This window comes from Schistocerca cancellata, chromosome 8 (genome assembly GCF_023864275.1).
Source record: "Schistocerca cancellata isolate TAMUIC-IGC-003103 chromosome 8, iqSchCanc2.1, whole genome shotgun sequence".
Classification (NCBI taxonomy): domain Eukaryota; kingdom Metazoa; phylum Arthropoda; class Insecta; order Orthoptera; family Acrididae; genus Schistocerca; species Schistocerca cancellata.
This window is the reverse complement of record NC_064633.1, coordinates 134,488,193-134,512,966: the sequence shown is the minus strand read 5'-3', so window position 1 is coordinate 134,512,966 and position 24,774 is coordinate 134,488,193. Positions and strand designations below refer to the sequence as shown.

General features: G+C 42.9%; 1 protein-coding gene across 1 annotated transcript in view; it reads left to right on the top strand.

Moving 5' to 3' along the window:
• LOC126095771 (synapsin) overlaps nt 1-24,774 on the top strand; it is an 859,815-nt gene that overhangs the window by 770,694 nt on the left and 64,347 nt on the right. The window contains exon 6 of the mRNA XM_049910577.1: nt 13,628-13,892. Within this exon, the coding sequence (XP_049766534.1) occupies nt 13,628-13,892 (265 nt within the window). The remainder of the gene's footprint in view (nt 1-13,627; nt 13,893-24,774) is intronic.

Below are 24,774 nucleotides of genomic sequence, written 5' to 3'. Positions count from 1 at the left end.
GACCATTAACGCAAGGCTACAAAATTTGAGGGAGTACGCCTAAATCCCATCCACAATTTTTTGCTACAGTTCAGTAATTAGGCTACTTCCGGTGTCGACAATTTCTGCCTCTCTGTACCTCCTTTCCCATCGAATATAACTTGCAGTTACCCCAAGTGCTAACATGCCACAGATGACCTCTCAGAGCATGCTGATACAATAGCTCCATACTTAGCAATCACATACAACCGTTCGCTCATAGAAAGGTGCGTATCCAATGACTGGAAAGCTGCACACGTCACAACAATACCCAAGAAAGAAAATAGGAGTAATCAACTGAATTACAGACCTATATCACTTTGCAGTGTGGAACATATACTGTCTTCGAACATTATAAATCACTATAATGACAGAAGCTGAATTACCCCGAAGAAAACTATTTATTGACAGATAGGTAACATGAATTCAGAAAATACCGTTCTTGTGAAAGACAGCTAGCTCTTTATACTGCCGAAGTAATAAGTGCTATCGACGGGGGACGTCAAATTGATTCCATATTTTTAGGTTTCCAGAAGGCTTTTGACATTGCTCCTCAAATGCGACTTCTAATCAAATTCCGTGTCAATGGAGTATCGCTCCAGTTATGACTGGATTCGTGATTTCCTGTCAGGAGGGTCATAGTCTGTAATAACTGACGGAAAGTCATCGAGTAAATAAAAGTAATATTTGGCGTGCCCCAAGGAAGTGTTAAGAGGCCCCTGCTATTCCAGACCTGCATAAACGATTTAGGAGACAACCTGAGCAGCCCTCTTAGATGGTTCGCAGATGGTGCTGTCGTTTACTGTCTTCTAAAGTCATCACATGATAAAAACGAACTGCAAAATGATTTAAATAACATATCTGTATGGTCTAAAAAGTTGCACATGACTCTAAATAATGAAAAATGTTAAATCATGCACATAAGTACTAAAAGGAACCCTCTAAATTTCGGTTACACGATAAATCACACAAATCGAAACGCTGTAAACTCAAATAAATATTTACGGATCACAGTTACGAGTAACTTAAATCGGAACAGTCATGTAGATATTTTGGGGATAGTATTGGGACAAAGCTTTTCTATCCAAAAGTACCGTTATCCAAGATGGCGGCGATGACGTCATCCACGATGGCGGTAGTGACGTCATCTTATGACTTCATCCAAGATGGCGGCCGTTACGTCATTCAAGATGGCGGACTTTGACGGGAAGTTTGAATTTTGGCGGGAAGATAGGTCAATTGGGCTACCTCCACTAACCTAAACCCCTTCCCCCAAAAACTGGCGGGAAGTTCAAATTCCATCAGCATAATGCAGCCTCTACTAACGTAAGAAAAATGGCTAACCTAGGAAAATGGCAGGAAAGAAAGGGCATTTGGACTACCTCAACTAACCAAAGCAACCGACCGTTACCTAGTCCTAGGAAATGGCTGGGAGAGGACTCAACCTGTGCTGGACATAAGTCTTTATTTTGCATGCGCTATGTTTATTTAAACAATTTGATGCAGTATAGCCATCCAGTGTGTTCGCTACGAGGTGTGGAGTCCAATACAGCAAGCAAGCACGTGCGGACCAGAAACAGTAAAGTGTTTGTACCAAGGAGGGATGAGCCCGAATTTGTAGAACAGTTCTGAGAGTAACTTCAGTCCACTGAGGGCGCTCTGGTCACCTGTTGAGGGTGGATGTCCGCTGACCTCACAGCAAAACATCCAGTGCTGTGAGGAGTGTATATGGTGCAGCTTGTCTTCTCGGTATATGTGAGAAGGATGTAAAAGGGCTGATTTTGTATGGCACAGGATACGAATTGTATGTTTACTACATTGACACGGTACATGGTGATATATTTCTGGCTTGCAGAACTGTTTCAAACTCTAATATTCAAGCTGCTGTCCTCAGTGGGAGAGCAGTGTAATTTAGTAAGAGTCTTTCCGTATTTGACGATTTGTAGGGCATGTTGCAGGGTTTAATTGTCAGTGCAATATGCTGATCTGTACAAAATACAATCATAATGCTCTATTCATTCACAAGACATCCTTTGTGCTGGGACTTTGGAGCATCTACAAACTGATTCAAACAAGATGGAGGCAAGGTATGTACAGAAAGTTCTGAGAAAGCAAGTGTTCAAAGACAAGTTGACACAGATCATCCATCTCTGGCGGGGATGCCGTCACTCATCCACCACTGTGCCATTAGGACATCTCGAGACCTGTAGCTGTAGGATACCGAAAATTCCGCCCATTTTTTCTCTTCTGTAAGACCGTGCTTCAAATTCTGTTTGCGTAATTGTTTTGATTTACCCCCATCTGTGCTTAGACAGTGCTCTCTTTCCAAACAACAAGAATACTTTTACGATTAACGGTGTTTTCACTAGCACGCACAGACTTTTAGCGGAGAGAACGTTTAACGTTTCTGAGACGTATATTGATAGCAGGTCGAACATTTCGCACGAGGCGTCAGCCATTCTGGGTACGTGTGCACAGCTAGACACAGCTCGCATGTTCTGTTAGGAACAATGCATCCTGTACTATTCTGAGACGTCAGTATCCATAGGTATTGCGCCAGCAATGGTAAACACACGTGCTGCCCAGAGGCGTTTCACGTATGGGACCAGTGTGAGCGTGCCTTGGAGTTCTGTGACGTCAGTATAACACTTGAAGTACTCTAACTGTATACCCGAAAACAAAGGTAACTTTCATCTGCTTGCTGTAGGCAGCAGCAGCGTGAGAGCGAAGGGTCATGTTGGCTTGCGTCTGGTGGTGGTGTCGACACGCATGCACCCTTGTAGCATCTGTGCTCTGCAAATAGGTCTTTGCTCCCGGCACTGGGGCACGTATGCACAGATGGACGCAGCTCGTATGGCACATTAGGATCGCTAGAGAGAAAGCGGCCTGTGCTACTCTGGAACAGATTTGTATAGTGCGATCTGTACATCAGTATCCACAGGCATAGCGGCAGCAATGGTAGTAGTTCAATGGAGGGTGTGTGTGAGTGGGTGGCATGGAGCATAACAGCAGGTTAAGTGCAGAACACTAGGTTAATTTGCATAATTTGTATGTAAAACATAGTACAATAGTTTAAGGGGTGGGTGACAAAGAAGAATGCGCCACAAACGGCGTTCAAAAGCATCTGAAATTCGAAAAGTGTACCAGAAAATGGTGGAAGGACATAACTAATTACTTAATTTAGTATCAAAGGCTGTAGAATAGTTTAATGAAATTGGGGTGACATAGGAACAAACATTAGGTTAAGACACCCAGAGTACAGTCCAAACATTAGGTAATGCAACATGTTTGCTCCATGTAATTCCTTCTTACAAGTCCTACACGTTTTCAAACAGCAGAAAATGATGATCAAGAGAAATCCAACTCCCACAAACTGATTTTTTTTATAAATAAACAATATATCCTCGAATTTCCTGTTATGAGGCCCTTCCTCTCCACCACCAGACCGCCATCTTGGATTATGTCACGGATGAGAGTGCCTCTGGTGGCAGTACTGTGTACTAGGTCAGTTGGACTCTGGACCTCGTGGCGAACACATTGAATGGTTGTACTGCATCACATTGATTAAATAAAGACTGGTGCATCCAAAATAAAGACTTACATCCAGCACAGGTTGAGTCTTCTCCCAGCCATTTCCTAGGATGAGGTGGCGGTCAGGTGACTTAGGTTGGTGGAGGTAGTCCAAATGCCCTTTCTTTCCTGCCATTGTCTTAGGTTAGTGGATATCGCCCTACTGCCCTTTCTTTCCAGCCATATTTTTTATGTTAGTAGAGGCTGCATTATCCTGATGGAATTTGAACTTCTCACCATTTTCTGGGGGAAGTTGTTTGGTTAGTGGAGGTAGCCCCATTGACATATCTTCCCACCAGAATTCAAACTTCCCACCAAAATCCGCCATCTTGAATGACGTAACGGCTGCCATCTTGGATGACGTCATCAGGTGACGTCACGGCCGCCAACTTTGATGACGCCATTGCCACCATCTTGGATAACAGTACTTTGGGGTAGAAACAGCTTTATCCCAATACTTGCGATTAATTGACAGAACACTTAGAAAATGTAATAGGCGTACTAAAGAGACTGCTTACACTATGCTTCCGCCGTCTTCTGGAGTATTGCTATGTGGTGTAGGATCCGCATCAACAGGATTGGCGCAGGGTATTGAAAAAGTTCAAAGACTGGTAGCTCATTTCGTAGTATCACGAAATAGGGGAGAGAGTGCCACATGTATGATACACGATTCTGGGTGACAGTCATTAAAACAAAAGCGTTTTCTGCTGCAGAAGGGTCTTCTCATGAAATTTCAAGCACCAAATTTCCCCTCAGAGTATGAAAAAACTTTGTTGGAGCCAACCTACACAGCGAGATATGATCATCGTAATAAAATAAGAGAAATCAGAGCTCGCACGGAAAGATTTAAGAGTTCGTTTTTCCCGCGCGCTGTTCGAGAGTGGAACGGTAGAGAAATAGTGTGAAAGTGGTTCAATGAAGCCTCTCCCAGACACTTAATTGTGAATTAAGAGAAATCATATTGATGTAGATGCTTAGGATTTTAATTACAATAATAATAAAGTAGATAATCTGTTTTAATATAGTAATTTACTTCTGTCAGTGCTTAGTGTATCTCTGTAGCACAGCTTCAAAGAAATCTGAATTCGCCGGAATACGTAACTGGAAAAGCGTTCTGTCAGAAAATTTGAGACATTCATGTATCGAGTAACTGAGGTAACAAAATGTCCCGATTCTGACATCTTCGAAGTCCACACTATATAAAATTGAAGTGTGCAGTCAGTATTTCGTTTAGCACTACGGTTCTGAACAATGGTCTGTAGACTGTGGCTATGTAAATGGGGACAGTACTGTTTATTTCGTTCTCTTCCGCCTACGTTTGGAAAAGATCAATCTTTCTATTACTATTTACTTAGCGGAAGATCTGTTCCTCTCTGTCTTGCCTTACTCGACTTCCCTGTCCTCGCGAACATGTCATATTTGTCGCTGGCAGCAAGTACTATCGATCTGCGTGAGGGCTCCTTTAGCTGACGGAACTGTTTCTGGGCTCTTTCAATTGATTATTTAGGGCAAGAAATGATAAAGCAAAGGCTGCTTGGAATTATGGTCTGACTACCCAGAAGAAAATCTTTAATATTTACAAAATATTTATTTCAACCCAGAGACGTATTACAAGGCTTGGTTCAAATGACTCTGGGCACTATGGGACTTAACTTCTATGATCATCAGTCCCCTAGAACTTAGAACTACTTAAACCTAACTAACTTAAGGACATCACACACATCCATATCCGAAGCAGGATTCGAACTTGCGACCGTAGCGGTCGCGCGGTTCCAGACTGTATCGCCTAGAACCGCTCGGCCACTCCGGCCGGCTATTACAAGGCAATTTGGCACTTGAACACTACTAAAATTGAAACGCACGATATAGGCAAAATAACGTGAACAGCTGTACATACTTGGGAATGGTTTATTACTAAGGGGTTGGACCCCCATTTATCCGTAATACAGCTGCGATTCTTCTTGAAATACTGGCATATGAGGATGGTATAGTCTCCAGTGTAATGTTATGCCACTCTTCGAACAGAACCTCTTGTCACTCCTGTAACGGTGGCGAGGAAGGCGGAAATCTCCTCCGGATTCTGCGGTCCAATGCCGCCCACAAGGCTTCGATGATGTTCAAGTCCGGGGACTGTGCTGGCTAGGAATGACGCTGCAGTTCAGTTGCATGTTCCTCATGCCTCGATTGTACTTTCCCGACTGTGTGAATGGGTGCGTTATCGTCCTGGAATACGGCATCATTGTTTGGGAACAACATTTGATCACCTAAAATATTTACATAATCGTTGGCTGTAACACAGCCAGCAGAATACCATGATATGGCTGCCCACACCATCGCACTTCCACCTCCATGCTTAACCGTTGGAATCAAGCAATCAGGATTGCAGGTTTCTTTTGGCGTTCTCCAGGTGTAAACTCGGCCCAATGTTGGAAACAACGAAAACTTTGACTCGTCGGACCACATGACGTATTTCCACAGGTCAGTAGTGTAGGATTTATGCTCCTGACACCTTGTTTACGCCTCTTTGCGTTGGTTATCGTTACTAATAGTTTCGGTATAGCAACTCCACCATGAATATTCACTTTACGGAGTTCTCGGAGGACAGTGTCGATAGACACGGGGTCTCAAAGATGGCTATGGAGCTCTGCAGTCAGTTTAGCCACCGTAGTTGTGTTTTGACACAATTTGTATTAACGTACGATGATCTCTGTCATTTAGTTTTGATTTGCGCCCACTATTACATTTACACGATGATGTGTTTCCATGTTTTGTGTAGAGTGTCATCACTGTTGAAACAGTTGCTCTTGAAACATTCAATAAGTTGGCTGTCTTGGTTACTGATGCTCCAGCTGATCCAGCCCCCACAATCTGCCTTCTTTGGAACTCTGTTAGATCTTTCGCTGCACGTCGACCTCGGCCTCTGAATGCAAATACGAAGTGTGCACTACTCGTAAACACCCTGCACTGTTCGTAGTTCGTACTCAATACGCACAGTCCAGCGCGACACGTGCCTTCCTTACCTGCGTTTTTAGAGTAGATTAGATTTACTTTCGTTCCAATTGATCCGTAGTGAGGAGGTCCTCCAGGATGTGGAACATGTCAGAAAAACAACAATACATGACAAATATTTACAACTAAAACAAATAAGCTAATGTACCATTCCACAGGTCTCACCGTCAAACACAACCATCCTATTAGTATCACTGTTCACATTGTTTTGCCTATCCCCTGTGTGTGTGTGTATATATATATTTATCTTAAATTTAAACTGTCTCTAATTTAAAAGCACTGAATTTAAAGTGCAGGATGACCTCACGTAGGGTGAGGATTTAATTTTTAGTGAAATTTTGTTACAGAAACTATAGAGTATAAAGTTTCAAAAAAGAAAAATAAATAACTCATAGGATAAAATTTCAAAACAAATCTTGAGCTCTATGTTAAATTCAGTCAGTATAAAAAAAGGAACAAACTTAACCCCTAATAATTTAAAACCTGACAACGTTAGATACGTGTTTTACTAGATCAAAAGTCTATGATTTCAATAAACTTTAAAAGGAAAACAAAGAATCGAAGGTAGACTCAGACTCTATAGAATAGAACAGAAGTTGCTTCTCGCCACTGTCACATCGACCGCCGTGCCTCAGCTAAAGGGAACGGCAGCTTGACAGTGATAAACAGTGACGTGAACGGTTCTCGGTAATACAACACACCAAAATTCCAACTATACACACACAGCGTACCGGTCTCTGTTACACAGCAAATCAATGTAATAAGATAACCTCCAATAACACTTTAGCTACAACCTTCGGAACTAAGAAGCACTCGGTGGTTATAATTAAACTTTCCCTATTTAACACGTTATAACACGGAAACTAATTACCGTACCAAACTTGGTAGCATCAATGTCCAGAGTATGGGGTGCATGATTTCCATGTGTCACAGCGCCACAGTCCAGTTCCAACTGGGACCACCGGGTGCCATGATCAATCATCGTGATTCACACATGACCAGTCGCAATGCACTTGTTGATGTGTCAACATGAACTTGGACAAAAGGAGCAGGGCTATTGGTGAAGCTCTATTATCAAAACAACAGTAATGCTGCAGCTGCACTTCGAGAATATCGCTGGCTGAAAGGATTACGGAAGGATCCTCTTTCTCCATCTGCTGTGCGGAGCATGATAGAGAAGTTCGAATCAACTGGAGAATTTGTCGTCGCCCCAGAAAGAGACCGACATCCGGTTGCACCACAGGTGGTAGACGAAATCGCTGTTGCTACGGCACACAATGCTGCGCGCAATTCCCGATCGTCAGGCAGTGCGCGTGCTGTGTCACAACAGTTGAACATCCCGTGATCCACTGTACGGAAGGTGCATCGCGTCATTCTCAAATGGTATCCATACAAGATCCATATCTTACATCAGTTTATTTATTTATTTATTTGTCCATATAAATCTCTTTTTAAGTACATATATTGTACACAGGATATTGGACAGAAAACATTTTTTGGCTATTGGATTTTCAAATATCAAACATAAATTTTATAAATTTTTATAACAAATTGGATCTATACAGTTAATAATTACAAATTTTTGAAATACTGTATATTTATAACTTATTTCTACAATTAAAGATACAAATTACATTTTTTCTTGCATAAGATACTGTGAGACCGAATAGTAGCAGTTTTTCAGAAGGTAGGATGTCACAGACTTTTTAAAGCTTTGTAGTTCAGTAAGAGATTTTATATGTCTTGGTAATCTGTTGTAAAGTTTTGTTCCTGCATGATATACACCTTTTTGGCATAATGTGGTGTTACAATGATTGACATGTATGTCACTGTCTGACCTGGTACTGTAATCATGGACACTTTTGTTTTGAGGAAAAAGGTTTTCTTTTCTCAGTATGCTTTTTTTGACATGCGTGACTATTTCCAGTATATAAATGCAGGGAAGGGGTAGGATCTTTAGATCTTTAAAGAAAGGTTTGCATGATTTTCTGCTGCTCACTTGTTTCATTATTCTTATAATTGCCTTTTGTTTCCTGAAAACTGTTATGGCCTGATGTACATTTCCCCAGAAAATGATACCGTACTTCAGTATTGAATGTACACGAGCAAAGTATACAGCCCTAACTGTTTCTGCACTAGTACTGTTGCAGAGAATTCTTACCACATAGCTCATTTTTGCTAGTTTTGAATTTAGGGCTGTGATATGAGTGTTCCATTTAAGATTTTCCTGGATATGAATCCCAAGAAATTTAGTTTCATTGACCGAACTAATGTTTTGGTTATCTATACATATTACAGGTTGTGCCGGATTTTTATTTTGATCAGTGTGGAAATTCATTAGTACGGTTTTTTGGGAATTAACTATTAGCCTGTTTCTGGTAAACCATTCAGACACTCCTTTTGTAACATCTTTTGCAGATGCAGTAAGATTTTCTTCATTATTCCCTTCAATCAATAGACTGGTGTCATCTGCAAACAGTACTGGTTCAGAATCCCTAACGTGTGATGGGAAATCATTAATGTAGACCAAAAAAAGAAAGGGACCTAAAATGGAGCCCTGTGGAACACCATGAGTTAGTCCACATGGTTCTGAAACGTGTACCTGGAGTTCATTTCCTTCTGTGTACTTAATTTCAGTTACCTGAGAACGATATGCCAAATATGATTTGATCCACTGATTTGACACACCTCTTACACCACACCATTCGAGCTTCCTCAGGAGTATAGAATGATCAATCACATCAAAAGCTTTTGTTAGGTCCAAGAATAAACCTGAGATATTTCTGTGGTTGTCCACTGCACTTAAGACATGTTTTATTAGGCACCACAGGACGCACAACGATGTGTTGACTTCGCTCTCCACTTTCTCATGAGGATTGAAGTTGACGAGGGCTGGTCCTGGAGGACAGACGAAGCTAGTTTTTCTCTGACGGGTGAGGTGAACACAAAGAAGTGCTGAGTGTGGGTATCTTCACCTCCAGTCACTGTGCATGAAGCTCCTCTGTATGGTGAACATGTCACCGTATGGTGTGGCTTCACGGCTACGTTAATCATTGGCCCATTCTTTTTTTAACAGACTGACGCTCGAGAACCAAGGAAGTGCAATATGACTGGCCAGCGTTACTGTGATATGGTTTGCCAGCATGTCATATCCACCGTACAGGAGACAAGACGCATTCAACTCAACAGTTTTCATGCAAGATGGGGCCCCATCGCACATCGCTCGTGAAGTTCACCTGCTTCTCCGAAACACATTGGGAAACGATCGAATTATCAGCCAATCGTTTCCAAATGCTTGGCCGGCACAATCACCTGATCTCACTCCCGGTGATTTCTCGTTGTGGGGCTACCTGAATGACAGGGTCTACCAGAGGAACGTTCACACATGTGCTAATCTGAAGCGCAGCATATCAAGAGAGGTAGCCAGCATACCCACGGACATGCTTCGTTCTGCTGTGCAGAATGCAATCCTGCGTTTTCAAACTCTTCTGAACACTGATGGGCGCCATATTGAGCCCCTGTTGTAGCAGCACTGGTACCGGAATGTGATGTTATGATGTACCATAGCAGCTGATTAAAAGTATTTCAATTGAATACATTCTGCATTATTTTTCTTCCACATGTCCTTGACATGAATGCTACAAAGTTGGGTACTCAAACAGTAATTATTTTCTGTGTTACAACGCGTTAAATAGGGAAAGTTTAATTATAACCACCCGGTACAATCAAGCACAACTCATGTCACACCCGGAGAAAAATTTCAATGTACGCCAAAGGATGGCAGCGCATTGCCAAAGAAATGTGAGTTCAGTGTCCATAGACGCAGCTCAAGTTTGCTTCAAGTTAACCACTAATCCGAACGGCTCATAGTCACGCGGAGCTGATCAACAAGCGCTAACACCTAACTTCACGATAATGCAAACACGACCGGGAGTTAACCAGGAATCACCCCGGCCAACACCGTTATGAGTTTTAAATAGAAACCTTCACCAGAAGTGATGGTGGTAGTACACTTTCACCGGCATTGTTCCGAGCCTCTTGTTTGACAGCGTCCTTAGACAGTTTAAATGATGCCCTCCAAGGCCCTCAGGAGCGTCTTCAGAAGAAAATTTCCCTTCTAGAACTTCCTAGCCAAACTTGACTGGCCAATATTAAGCCATCCATGTGTCGCCTTGTCGATCCACTCGCGCCCTGACTGTGTGAGAGTACAATACTGGACGATCGCGTACTCTCCCTTGCACAGTCGCGGCAGGCGTTTTAGTTCTGACCACCTCACTGCCCTCAAACAGTGAGCGACAGACAGCGCATTGAGTCCTAAGGAAAGATCTTCGACGTCAAAAGATCGACTAGAGCGGACCGCGGCTCAGTTTTCTGCACGCATTCTGGCAAAAAGCCCATCTGAGGCGGGTTAGCCCTCAAGCAAGCAACTAACAAGTGGGATTCCTTGCTTTTATCAAGACCCTTAGTTTTCATTCGACATTATTCTCCGTTAAGTTAGCTAAAAAGTTTGGAAACTGAAAAAATAAATTAGTAAATTGGTCTTCGCATGGGGACAAGACCCTCTCTTTGAATCCGAACAAGGCTCTTTAGAGGGGGTGACTAGTAATATTTTGTCCAGCGAACTCAGGTAACATACGGCAAATTGAAAAAGAGAGAGGTGAGAGAGGGAGGTATTTATACGTCCGTATGGTAAACCTCTTCTCTTGAAAATTTCTCTCCTTTTATACCTCCTCTTTGTTACCACAGATGACGTGTCACTAGTCTCATTTGTACTACGATTGTAGTATACACGAGGTATCTTTTTGTTTCCACCTCCCTGAGTGGAATACATAAGGTCTAATAAATATTCACTAACCTGCTGTTTTCTATAATTGTTGTCCCTTGCGCAGAAAACCACATAGGTCATGGATCCGTTATGTTGAGGCAGTAAGAAACTCTTAGTGAGGAATTGATATCGTGTGAATAATTACATTTCCAATTAGTTTTTTTTTTTATATCGGATGCCACTCGCTTTTTATTGTTATGGGAAACTGCACATTACATTCCACTTCAGAGTCACAAATAATTCCCATTTTTCAAGAAATTAATGAACTGTGTATTTCCATAATTACTATCACACTATTCTCAACTACGTGTCCGTATAACCATACATTGCTAATGAAGTCTTAACCTGATGGCCGTCCGCTGTGGCCGAGCGGTTCTAGGCCCTTTAGTCTGGAACCGCGCGACTACTTTGGTTGCAAGTTAGAATCCTGCATCAGGCATGGATGTGTGTGATGTCCTTTGGTTAGTTAGGTTTAAGTTGTTCTAAGTTCTAGGGTGCTGATGACCTCAGATGTTAAGTCCCATAGTGCTCAGAGCCATTTGAACAATTCTTAACCTGATGCTGACCGTGGCAGACAACATGTCTGTCCTCAGAGACTGCTGAACCAGATATGATCTTGCAGCCGAACCACTTCGAGCGCCACCCAAGTTAAGCGCGACCCGAAGATCACCGAAGTGCTTCGTTTGCCTTTTCATTTAGCAATCGTTTATTATGGTTCAAATGGCTCTGAGCACTATGGGACTAAACTTCTGAGGTCATCAGTCCCCTAGAACTTAGTACTACTTAAACCTAACTAACCTAAGGACATCAAACACATCCATGCCCGAGGCAGGATTCGAACCTGAGACCCTAGCGGAATCGTTTATTATTCTGATGGTTATTAATACTTGTGAAATAATGGAATGATAGCACGCTATTGAGAGATTTTTAATTTGAAATGCAAGTAAATACGCTGTTTAGCTTGTCAATATTAATAACAGAAGATTATCATTTTGGCGCACAACTTCCGAACGCAGCAAGGACCACAATTTAGGCGGTCTTTCTCTCGATATACGTACCGAATAATTCATCTTTCATCTGAACCTCATACCACATCACATCATCTTGCCACTGCTGCCTTCTCAACTGCTCTAAGAAGGGCTGAATACGATGGCTGCAAAATCAAAAATATTACAAATATATACTATGAAGGCTTTCACCACCGGTTGTTTCAGCTACCGAGAAGTCTTCTGGGTTGTATGGCTGTGGTCCATGGAACTCTTCTATCCCTGACGTTTCGTCCAAAGCTACGTTGGACATCTTCGGGGGTGGTCCTGGTTGTGCTGAGTCTTGCCAACTGTCAGCAAGACAACCAGGAGCACCTCAGAAGATGTCCAACGTAGCTTTCGACGAAACGCCAGGGATAGAAGAGCTCCATGGCCCACGGCCATACCTTACAAATGTATGCCTTTATTCGTCTGATTTAAGCCTGCATCAGAAAGATAAAGTTTGAAACGTCCCCTTAGAAAAATTAATGAATTACTATGCTGATAAACTTCTATGTTATTTGATTTTCAAACAGCTGAGCAAAACTGAACGTACGCAGACACTCTCTTTACTTATTCTGATCAACCCTAAACTGACACACAATATTTATAGCGCAACGCAATCTGACTTTCAATAATCCCTACAAAAGAATGGCCCTGACTAACATTAACCTATACCTTTCACGAATCACTTACCTCACAAAAATCTTCGTTACTGGAACTACTGCAATACAGCAAGCGCCAATACTGCCAGCTAAATAAAAGATTCTAACTACTGAAGGCACTAACTACTGATAGGCATAGTTAGCAAATGAAAGATTTTGATAGAGAACAAACAATGTATTTACCTTAATAGTGTTCAAAAGTCATTATGTATCAGTCCATGACATCCAGTCTTACAAATTTATTCTCTCTGATGGACACACGTCCAGATCATCCGCTCTCAAAACTCCATCTCACTCCCCACATCCACCACTGCTGGCGGCTCACCTCCAACTGCGCAACACTACGCGCTGTTCACATCCAGCTGCCCAACACTACAATAGCGAATATTACAACAATGCCAACCAGCCACAGACTGCACACAGCACAGTCAGTGATTTTCATACAGAGCGCTACGTGGCGTTACCAATATAAAAACCTAAACAGCCTACTTACAAGTTGTCTCTCGTTCTGACAGGCGCAAGAGCATATCCGGCAACTGGAAGACGAACACGGGCTCGGCGATGCTGGAGCAGATCCAGATGACAGACCGGTACCGCATGTGGGTGGACGAGGTGTCTGAGCTGTTCGGCGGGCTTGACATCTGCGCACTGGAGATCATTGTGGCCAAGGACGGCCGCGAGTTCATCATCGAGGTGAACGACAGCGCGCTGTCACTGATGGGCGACTCGCAGGAGGAAGACCGCCGCCACATTGCCGAGCTGGTCGCACACCGTATGCAGGTGCGTAGCACGCAGCAGCGCCGCCGCTGCCAGTGAGTGAGCAGCGAACTACGCACGCTGCGCGGTCCCCGAATACTGGCGAAGGAGAAATAGGGGATATAATCCGTGCAGTCGCTAGGAGGGAGCGCCGAGAAACAACACACTAAAAATTCATTACCTGGAGGGGGTGGGCACGGAGGGGGTGGGCACGTTGGTGGGAGAAGGGCGGGCAGTGGTTGTTGGGGGGGGGGGGGGGGAAGGGTCGGTTGGGAGGCGAGGGGAGGGTTGTTTCAAAGTCATGTTCGTTTTTTTTTTTTTAGGAATGGTAATTTGTCCTACAGCAGGGGCTGAAAAATCGCAGATAGTCTTTTAAGGGTATAAAATTAGTGTTTATTAGTAAAGCAAGTGGATCATGATAAAATAGTAAATGTGTGTGCCACATTTAAGAGTGGTAGTGCCGTATTCAGGTATAAATTATCCTCTGGAGGTGTAACAGAGAGGACAGGCAGTGCAGTAGAAATGTGAGGGATGGCAGATCGCAGAAATGTGGTCAGGCACTTCCTCCGCTCTCCCCCCCCCCCCCTCACTCCCCCCGGGCTTTGAGCGTCTGCAAATTGAAGAATGAGTAAACGAGTCACCATACCTCTACACACAGCTTCACAGTTACAACCCCCCCCCCCCCCCCCCCCCCGTCCGCAACACGCCTCATGCCTTAAAAAATCAATGGCAACGCAGTGCAGACACAAACCTAAAGGGGGTGGGGGATGTAACACTACACAGAAAACCAATATCAGTTATCAGTTGTGAAGCCATAATACAGGTATCTCATCAATCGGTACTGAAAATGTTCTGCCACTGGTTGTCAAATGAGTAATATTTTTACAACATGCTTCAGGAATATGTTATCCTAATATCGAATGCTACAAGTGTCACTCCAAAAGAAATTCACACTATTTTTTTTAAATCCATCTTTTATTCTACACGTTTGGAAGTTTTACAGTGTGTAGATATATCCTTTAGGAACAATATTTTCATTTCTCCACATAATTTCCATCCCTCTCAACTGCCTTACACCATCTTGGAACCAGCACCTGTATACCCGCACAGTAAAATTCTGGACTAACCTGTTGGAGCCACTGTTTGGCAGCGTGCACAAGGGAGTCATCATCTTCAAACCTTGTTCCACGAAGAGAGTCTTTCAGTTTTCCAAAGAGATGATAGTCACATGGAGCCAGGTCAGGACTGTAAGGCTGGTGTTTCAGTGTTGTCCATCCGAGTTTTGTGATTGCTTCCATGGTTTTTTTGACTGATATGTGACCATGAATTGTCGTGCAACCGCAAAACATCCTGTTTTTTGCCGATGTGATCAGACTCAGTCGAGATTGAAGTTTCTTCAGTGTCATCACATATGCATCAGAATTTATGGTGGTTCCACTTCATGATGTCCACAAGCATGACTCCTTCGGAATCGAGAAAAGCCGTATCCATAACTTTTCGAGCAGAAGATGTGGTTTTGAATTTGTTTTTCTTGGGTGAATTTGCATGATGCTACTCCACTGATTGCTTCTTCGTCTCTGGTGAAAAATGATGGAGCCATGTTTCATCACCTGTCACAATTCTTCCAAGAAATTCATCTTCACCATTCTCGTACTGTTCCAAAAGTTCGCTGCATACCGTTTCTCTTGTTTCTTTGTGTCACGTAGCGTGACAATTCGTTCACTGTGATGCGTCTGTCAGCAGTCCCTAATTTGTTAACTCTCTGCACATTGTCTGTAGTGTGTGCAGTACGAGGCCTGCCGCTGCGAGGACAATCCTCAATATTGCCGTGCCCGCTTTCATCACGTAACCTGCTTGCCCACCGACTAACTGTACTGCGATCGACAGCAGCATTTCCATACACCTTTTTCAATCTCTTGTGGATGTTTCCCACTGTCTCGTTTTCACAGCACAGGAATTCTATGACAGCACGATGCTTCTGACGAACGTGAAGTGTAGCAGCCATCTTGAAGACATGCTGTGACGGCGCCACTCACGGGAACAGGTTGAACTAAGTTTGAAAACAAGCGGAAGGATGTATCTACACAGTGTAAAACTTTCACACATGCAGAATGAAAACTGTATTTTTACAAAAATAGTGTGCAATTCTTTTGGAATGACCCTCGTATATAACAAGGAGACCAATCAATAAATCGCAGTAATACATCTACTAATAAATATCTTTATATCGTCCTGTAGTATAACGTACATAGAAGCTTCTATGCCCATTAAACGTCAGAAGGTAAAAAACCCAGCAGTAAACACGTGTTACCAAACATAAAACACGTCGTCCTGTAGTATAGCATACACTAAAGCTTCTATCCCATTAGGCACCGTCAAATGGTAAAACCCAGCAGTAGACATAAAACTTTTCCTAGAACATTTCACGTTGGCGTTATACTCTCACGGCACAGTCATAAACTAATGGCAGCCGCTTTCACCTGTGAACGTAGCTTGAGACAGGAATATTTAGAAAACCTACGTTCACAGTAATTGGCATGACCTCACCCCACACCCATAAACGTAAGTCAGTGTTCTTCAAAACTGCTGTGCCCAGGGATAATTCCATCCCGCTAAATCCTGAGAACTAGGATGAAAAAAATGAAAAGACTTAAGCAAAAAAGTGGTAGAAAATGCTTTTCACGCAGGTTTAATGAATAGGATGGATGCAGCGATAGGGCACCGAAACGAACAAAACGAGGAAACCCCGCAGAAATATAGAGTCATGATATACTGGGGAATTAGAATTATTTCATATAAAAGGAGGGGGGGTCGGTTATTTGATGACAGAGGGTTGAAAATCGCATTCATGACGAACAAGAAACTGGAGTAAAGGCCGAAGCATAATACTGACGCAGGAGAGAACTGGATGAGGAAAGTGGGTCTTTACTAACTAAAGTGCTAGGACTGTGAAACGAAGTACGTCGGGCAAATGGAAAGAAACTTTTAAGCAAGGTTTGAAGAGCATAACAATATAGAGAATGACCAGTATTCGTTAGGTTACATAACAGATAGCACGACGGTATTACACTTTGAGGGTAAGGGATGATTTTTTATTTACAACATGCTGCATTACAGACTATCTGTAGTACTACATATATACAGGGTGTTACAAAAAGGTACGGCCAAACATTAAGGAAATATTCCTCACACACAAATAAAGAAAAGATGTTATGTGGACATGTGTCCGGAAACGCTTAATTTCCATGTTAGAGCTCATTTTAGTTTCGTCAGTATGTACAGTACTTCCTCGATTCACCGCCAGTTGACCCAATTGAAGGAAGGTAGTGTTGAATCCGCACGCAATTGTGCAATCACGTCATCAACACAGATTTTCTGTGAACGTTTGGGCAGGCATTGTTGGTGATGTCTTGATTGGGCCCCATGTTCTTCCACCTACGCTCAATGGAGCACGTTATCATGATTTCATACGGGATACTCTACCTGTGCTGCTAGAACATTTGCCTTTACATGTACGACACAACATGTGGTTGATGCACGGTGGAGCTCCTGCACATCTCAGTCGAAGTGTTCGTACGGTTCTCAACAACAGATTCGGTGACCGATGGATTGGTAGAGGCGGACCAATTCCATGGCCTCCACGCTCTCCTGACCTGAACCCTCTTGACTTTCATTTATGGGGGCATTTGAAAGCTCTTGTCTACGCAACCCCAGTACCAAATGTCGAGACTCTTCCTGCTCGTATTGTGGACGGCTGTGATACAATACGCCATTCTCCAGGGCTGCATCAGCGCATCGGGGATTCCATGCGACGGAGGGTGGATGCATGTATCCTCGCTAACGGAGGACATTTTGAACATTTCCTGTAAAAAAGTGTTTGAAGTCACGCTGGTACGTTCTGTTGCTGTGTGTTTCCATTCCATGATTAATGTGATTTGAAGAGAAGCAATAAAATGAGCTCTAACATGGAAAGTAAGCGTTTCCGGACACATGTCCACATAACATATTTTCTTTCTTTGTGTGTGAGGAATGTTTCCTGAAAGTTTGGCCTTACCTTTTTGTAACACCCTGTATATGTATGAGACACTGAGGAGAGGTTTGGTATTCAAACCAGGACATTTGTGCGAATACTGGCAGTGAAAACTTTTACCATGATTCGAATCGGTTTACCTCCGGTGTCGATCGCCACCGCATTGCCGTGAGTTAGCGACCTCGGCCACGGAGGCAGGTTGTAATTGGTACTTGTTCCCAAATTTACAGGATGGAGATTTTTTGCGCATTGAGAAAGGAATTTGTCAGCGTGTTAAACGAGAATACAGAAGTGCCTAGTTGACACTTCTGGGCCCAATTTAGCCATGTCCTCCTTGGGAAGCAGCCACCAAGTTATTCAGATTGGCCGCATTAGGTTTAATGTTTTCTCTTGATCTTCCGTATGGATGCATACCGTGCACTATAAATGTAGTATTGGTTTTTAGAATTTGCCAGGACTTGACGTATAATGTTTTCATAGTAGACAGTAGCATTGTTGGGGGCTGTGACATACGCGTTGCAAGAAAATACTGTCTTTGGTAGGTGAAAGCGGCTGCCGTTAGTTTACAACTGTGCTTTGAGAGTATATCATGTCAACATGAGATATTTTAGAAAAGTCGTATGTTTGAAAACGCATGTTTAATGCTTGTTTTTATTGTTGGTTCTTCACTTTTTTATGTTTCTTAATAATATAGAAGCCTTAATGAATGTTATAGTACAGGACGATGTACAAATTTTTATATGGTTGTCAGTATATGTAGTATAGCGATTTGTTTGATTGGTTTCCTTGTTTTACAGCACTTGATGGAGAGATAATGTAGCCCCGAAGCATGATGTAGTTAAAAAAAAAGAAAAGAAAGAAAGAAAAGCATAAATTTTACACCTGGTGGCCAAAAATTTTAGCTGAGTGGTTAGCACATCAGAATGACACGCAAGAGGCCCAGGTTCGATTCCCGGCTGGGTCGGAGATTTTCTCTGCTCAGAGACTACGTGTTAAGTTGTCTTCATCATCGTTTCATCCTCATCAACAAACAACATTAACTGTCCCTGTATTGACCGAGCAAGTGCAACAGGCACGGAACTCCATCCCACAAACTGACATCCAGCACCTGTACAACAAACGTTTGCATGTGTGCGTTCAACATTCTGTCAGTTACGCCAGTTACTAATGTATCAGTATTTAACATTTACAATGACTGTCTAGCGTTTACATTAACTTGTGGTCTTGCATTGTTAATCACTTAAATACGTTGAAGAGACAAAGGAACTGGTATAGGCATGTGTGTTCAAATACAGAGATATGTAAACAGGCAGAATACGGCGCTGCGGTCGGCAACGCCTATATAAGACACCAAGTGTCTGGCGCAGTTGATAGATCGGTTACTGCTGCCACAATGGCAGGTTATCAAGATTTAAGTGAGTATGAACGTTGTGTTATAGTCGGCGCATGAGCGATGGGACACAGCATCTCCGAGGTAGCGATGAAGTGGGGATTTTCCCGTACGACCATTTCACGAGTGTACCGTGAATATTAGGAATAGGGGTAAAACATCAAATCTCCGACATGGCTGCGGCTGGAAAAAGATCCTGCAAGAACGGGATCAACGACGAGTGAAGAGAATCGTTCAACGTGACAGAAGTGCGACCCTTCCGCAAATTGCTGCACATTTCAATGCTGGGCCATCAACAAGTGTCAGCGTGCGAACCATTCATCGAAACATCATTCATATGGGCTTTCGGAGCCGGAGGCCCACTCGTGTGCCCTTGATGACTGCAAGACAGAAAGCTTTACACACCGACATTGGACTGTTGAGGACTGGAAACATATTGCCTGGTCGGACGAGTCTCGTTTAAAATTGTATCGAACGGACGGACGTATACGGGTATGGAGACCACCTCATGGATCCACGGATTCTGCATGTCAGCAGGGGACTGTTCATGCTGGTGGAGGCTCTGTAATGTTTTGGGGCGTGTGCAGCTGAAGTGATATGAGACCTCTCATACGTCTAGAAACGACTCTGACAGGTGACACGTATGTAACCATCCTGTCTGATCACCTGCATCCATTCATGTCCATTGTGCATTCCGACGGACTTGGGCAGTTGCAGGAGGACAGTGTGACACTCCACACGTCCAGAATTGCTACAGAGTGGCTCCAGGAACCCTCTTCTGAGTTTAAAATCTTACACTGTCCACCAAACTCCCCAGACATGAACATTATTGAGCATATCCGGGGTGCCTTGCAACTTGCTATTCAGATGCGATCTCCACCCTCGCGTACTCTTACTGATTTGTGGACAGCCCTGCAGGATTCATGGTGTCATTTCCCTCCAGCACTACTTCAGACATTAGTCGAGTCCATGCCACGTCGTGTAGCGGCTCTTCTGCGTGCTCGCTGGGGCCCTACATGCAATTAGGCAGGTCTACCAGTTACTGTGGGGTCTTCGGTGTATGTTACCTAGACAAATGTAATCCAGAAATTTCGTTGCTCCACATTAATTATTTTGTGGTGTTGCGGTTTTTTCCGTCAGCGTATTTCCACGCTGTACAAACAACTCACTACGGCAGATTATTGTTCCAGACTTTACTGTGACCAGTCACATACTACCCGGTAGGGCCGGCCGAGGGCTTTGATCGGCCCTTCTCGGAAACACCCGGAACAGCGCGGCATTTCATTGAGCATTGCGGAGCGACATTTTTCGGTCGACACAACTCTCTGAGTTCGGCAGAATCGTGCTGGCAGCGCTGTTTTATCGTCCCTATTTGTTTGTGATATGAAGCGTTCACAATTCCAGAGGATGTTTGCACAAAAAGAGGCAATCTAGCGATCTGTCGTCGCATTCCTTTAAAATGAATGGGATGGCAGAAGAGAGGGATGAGACTTTTCAATTCGCATAACGACAGGTACAACATATTTGCTAGGAAACGACATTACATTGCCAAGCAGAAGGAATTTAAAAATTTAGTAGACAATGAAAGAACAAAAAATTACAATGATCGATAGATGGGATTCATTGTTCTGTACAAAAAAAGACTATTTGTGCTAAATTTGAAGGCCTGGACCACGTGAAGGAACTGGTCGTACGAATAGAAAAATTTTGAAGTCGCACACATTATTCCATTGCCAGTTGCAACCGTCTTCGATGGAGATGAACGAAGAGTATGAGGACTTCATACGAGGGTGGTTTGAAAAGTTCTCGGAATCACCATGCGAGGTCAGCGCTAGCTCAAAGAGTTGTTCACGTGATATTCATTGCACTGTTGCTGGAAACACGTGCCACATCAATGCTCTTGGAAGAGAGCTGTGGTTGTGACGTGGTTCTGTTGATGTGATTTGCGAAGATGGAAAAAATCAAGATCTGAGCAGTGATTAAGTGCTTCGTAAAGAAACATATGAAAGGAAAGGACATTCATGCCGATTTCCAGAATACACTGGGGGACTCTGCTCCTGCATAAGTGTTCTTTATCAGCCAAAAATTTTATCTAGAGCACTACCAAAGGAAATTAAAAGTATACCAAAATTCCACATATTCAAAAAAGAACTTAAAAATTTCAAATACCAAGAGTTTTTAGTGTCAAGGAATACTTAAACGACCAGCATTCTGTACACAGTAGCTTATTTCCTTCATCATAATGACCCAAAATGTTCTTTGAAAACTAAATTGTATTCATTTATTATTCTAATTTAGCATATTGTGAATGTTGTTATGCGCATGGTTTCATATTATATGTAATAATATTTTATTTATGGGCATATAATTGTAAATCTTTTCATGTCCTATTTCCTATGTAAGGCAATGCATGTCAAATCCTATATCATTTCTATAATGAGATACAAAGATACAAAATTGTTAAGGCTTTCGTGGCCACTTGACAAACTGCCTGTTGGCTTCTGTCTCGGGTTCTTAGGCCGACGTTCATCTAATGATTTTTCTGACGTTTCGCCAGCACGAGTGGCTGGCATTGTCAAAGCTTCACCCTCCATTGCCGTTGGTGAACTAGAGCCGAGCTCGCGGCCGCAGACTATATGTACCTGGCGCGCCAATGTCCGAGGGCTTCTCCGCGGTCATTTCCGGTGCGGTTCTCCTCTTGCTACCTGCGACGGTCGTTCGCTGCAGTACGGGAAGCCAGGACCCGTTTACCTTAAGGCTTTCCTCTTTCTTGTTGAAACTGTTCGCGTGTTTTTGTATTTCTACAGCTTCTCTGAACAAGCGCGTGTGATAGTGCTTCTCTACAGCCAGAACTTCCGTGTCGGCGAATTTTATTACGTGGTCGGTCTCATTCAGTGCGTGCTCTGCCACGGCCGATTTCTCCATCTGCCCCAACCTGCAATGTCGCTTATGCTCTTTGATCCTGGTGTTAATTGATCGTCCAGTCATTCCGACATAAACTTTTCCGCATGTGCATGGTATACGGTATATTCCCGACGTTGCAAGTGGGTCTCTTTTCTCCTTCGCCGATCTAAGGGTGAAACTTTGACAATGCCAGCCACTCGTGCTGGCGAAACGTCAGAAAAATCATTAGATGAACGTCGGCCTAAGAACCCGAGACAGAAGCCAACAGATACAAAGATGTTAAGTAAATAAATAAATAAAAAGTGTTGCCAAGTGGACAAATGTATTTAAATTTGGTCGGGAGAGCTTGGATGATGGTCGGCCAAGATGTATCACTACTCCAGAAATAATTGCAAAAGTGCACAAAACGGTCACGGAGGAACGCCAATTGAAAGTGCTTGAAATTGTTCATGCTTGCCAGATGCCATCTGAAAGGGTATATCACATTTTAACTGAAGAATTAGAAATGAAAAAATTATCAGTAAGATGGGTGCCGCAACTCTTAATGCTGGATCAAAAACGCATGAGAATGGACATATCGGAACAATGTTTGGCCCATTTAAGGAGAAACGAAGAAGATTTTTTGCGGCGGTTTGTGATCACAGACGAAACTTGTGTGCACTATTATACCCCAGAGACAAAACAACAGTCAAAGCAGTGGAAACATGCTGATTCTCCACACCAAAGAAAGTAAAGACAATTCCTTCAGCAGGTAAGGCATCAGTGCTCTGGGGTGCGAAGGGAATTCTGTTTGTAGATTATCTCCCCACTGGGCAAACAATTACTGGAGAATACTATACTAACCTCCTGGACAAGTTACAACAAAAGATACGCGAAAAAAGGCCAGGTTTAGCAAAGAAAAAAGTCATCTTCCATCAAGACAATGCACGCCCGCACACATATGCCGTCGTCATGGCAAAATTACACGAACTATGATATGAATTGTGATTCTTGAAGTTTCTTGAAGTTTGCGCGGCACATTGAATGTTCGATGAGATTTCGGGATTGCAACCGGATCACGTTGACTTCTTGCCATGATATTTCGGCTGGCAATCGTCCAGCCATATTCAGGTGGTATGAATTGTTCTCACACCCGCCTTATTCACCTGATATGGCTCCGTCAGGCCTCTTCCCAAAACTGAAAATTTTTCTTGGTGGACAAAGATTCACTTCAAATGAAGAATTGATAGCCGGAGTTGACACTATTTTGCACGCCAGGAGGAAACTCATTTTCGAGATGGGATCGAGGCACTCGAACATTGTTGCACCAAGTGCATTAATCTACAAGGAGACTACTTTGAAAAATAAAAAAAAAAGTTTCAGTGATGTAAGTACTTCTTTTCTATTCCGTTCCGAGAACTTTTTAAACAACCCTCGTATAACACTGCAAAGTAAGTTAGTTAAGTCAAGGCGCATGCGTGAAACAATTTTCCGGTTTAAAACTAGCTATTGTAGAATTCATGAAGAAAAATAGAGTGCTGGAACGAGAATTAGAACATCTGGAATGGGTTGCAGACTTAGCATTTTAAGTGGACTTGACTGTAGGCCTGCACTGCCCATAGTAGGGCACTACAAAATAACTTCTGTCTTACTTGATAGGGACAGATTTAAAAAGAAAATCACATAGCAGAAAGGGCACATTCTGACAAAGACTATCAACTTTCCTAGCTTATTGCCATTAAAGAAAATGCGAGGTCTGAAGAATTCATTTTGGCTTTGAAAGAATTATAAGGATAGTTTTATAAATGCTTTGAGGACATTGTCAATCTTACATCTGCTTCTGTGCCCTTTTTGAGACCGTTTGCCATTCCAGTTGAAAGCACCTCTGTGCATGTCCCAATATGACTGACTGACCTGCAAGGTAGTTCCAGTTTTAATCACATATCTTTTTACATTAATACTGCCCAGTATGTCTACATTGATTACCTCAAGTAGAGTTTCCAAGTCCCCTTAATGAGGTTGAAAAAGTGCTACAATATTTCGAATGACATATTTGTGTGGAAAACCTTTTTTCGAGTTTATAACTAGGAAAATTACAATTACATGGCAATATGAGTACAAAACTGTTTGAAATTGTCTATGTCTGTTCATATACCAACACTTTGTATGAGATTAAAGATATGTTATGGCTTCAGTGCACCAAAAAGAATTAAATGATACTTAAAATTTGTTTTGTTTGTGACCTAATTTGTTGAGAAATGAGAAATATAAAACCGCATTGTATGCAGTGCAACCACACTGTCATTTAAGTGCAGTTTTCCCCTCTTCTCCCTCCTTGCACTCGTACAGTGTGGCAAGGTGTGTGTGTGGGAGGGGGGGGGGGGGGGGGGAGGAGGGAATAAAGATTAAGCGAGGCTGAGCGCCCTGGCACTCATGCTTGAGCACAGCCTGTGAACAAAATCCTGGTCACCCCTGCTATTAGGTATATTCACAGACACCTTGCAAGTTATACTGCAGGTGTGTGGTAAGTAAATCCACTCAAAGCAGCTCACTCCATAACTGCCAGCAATTTCTGAATGAAAGATAGTAATGTACCCTACCAG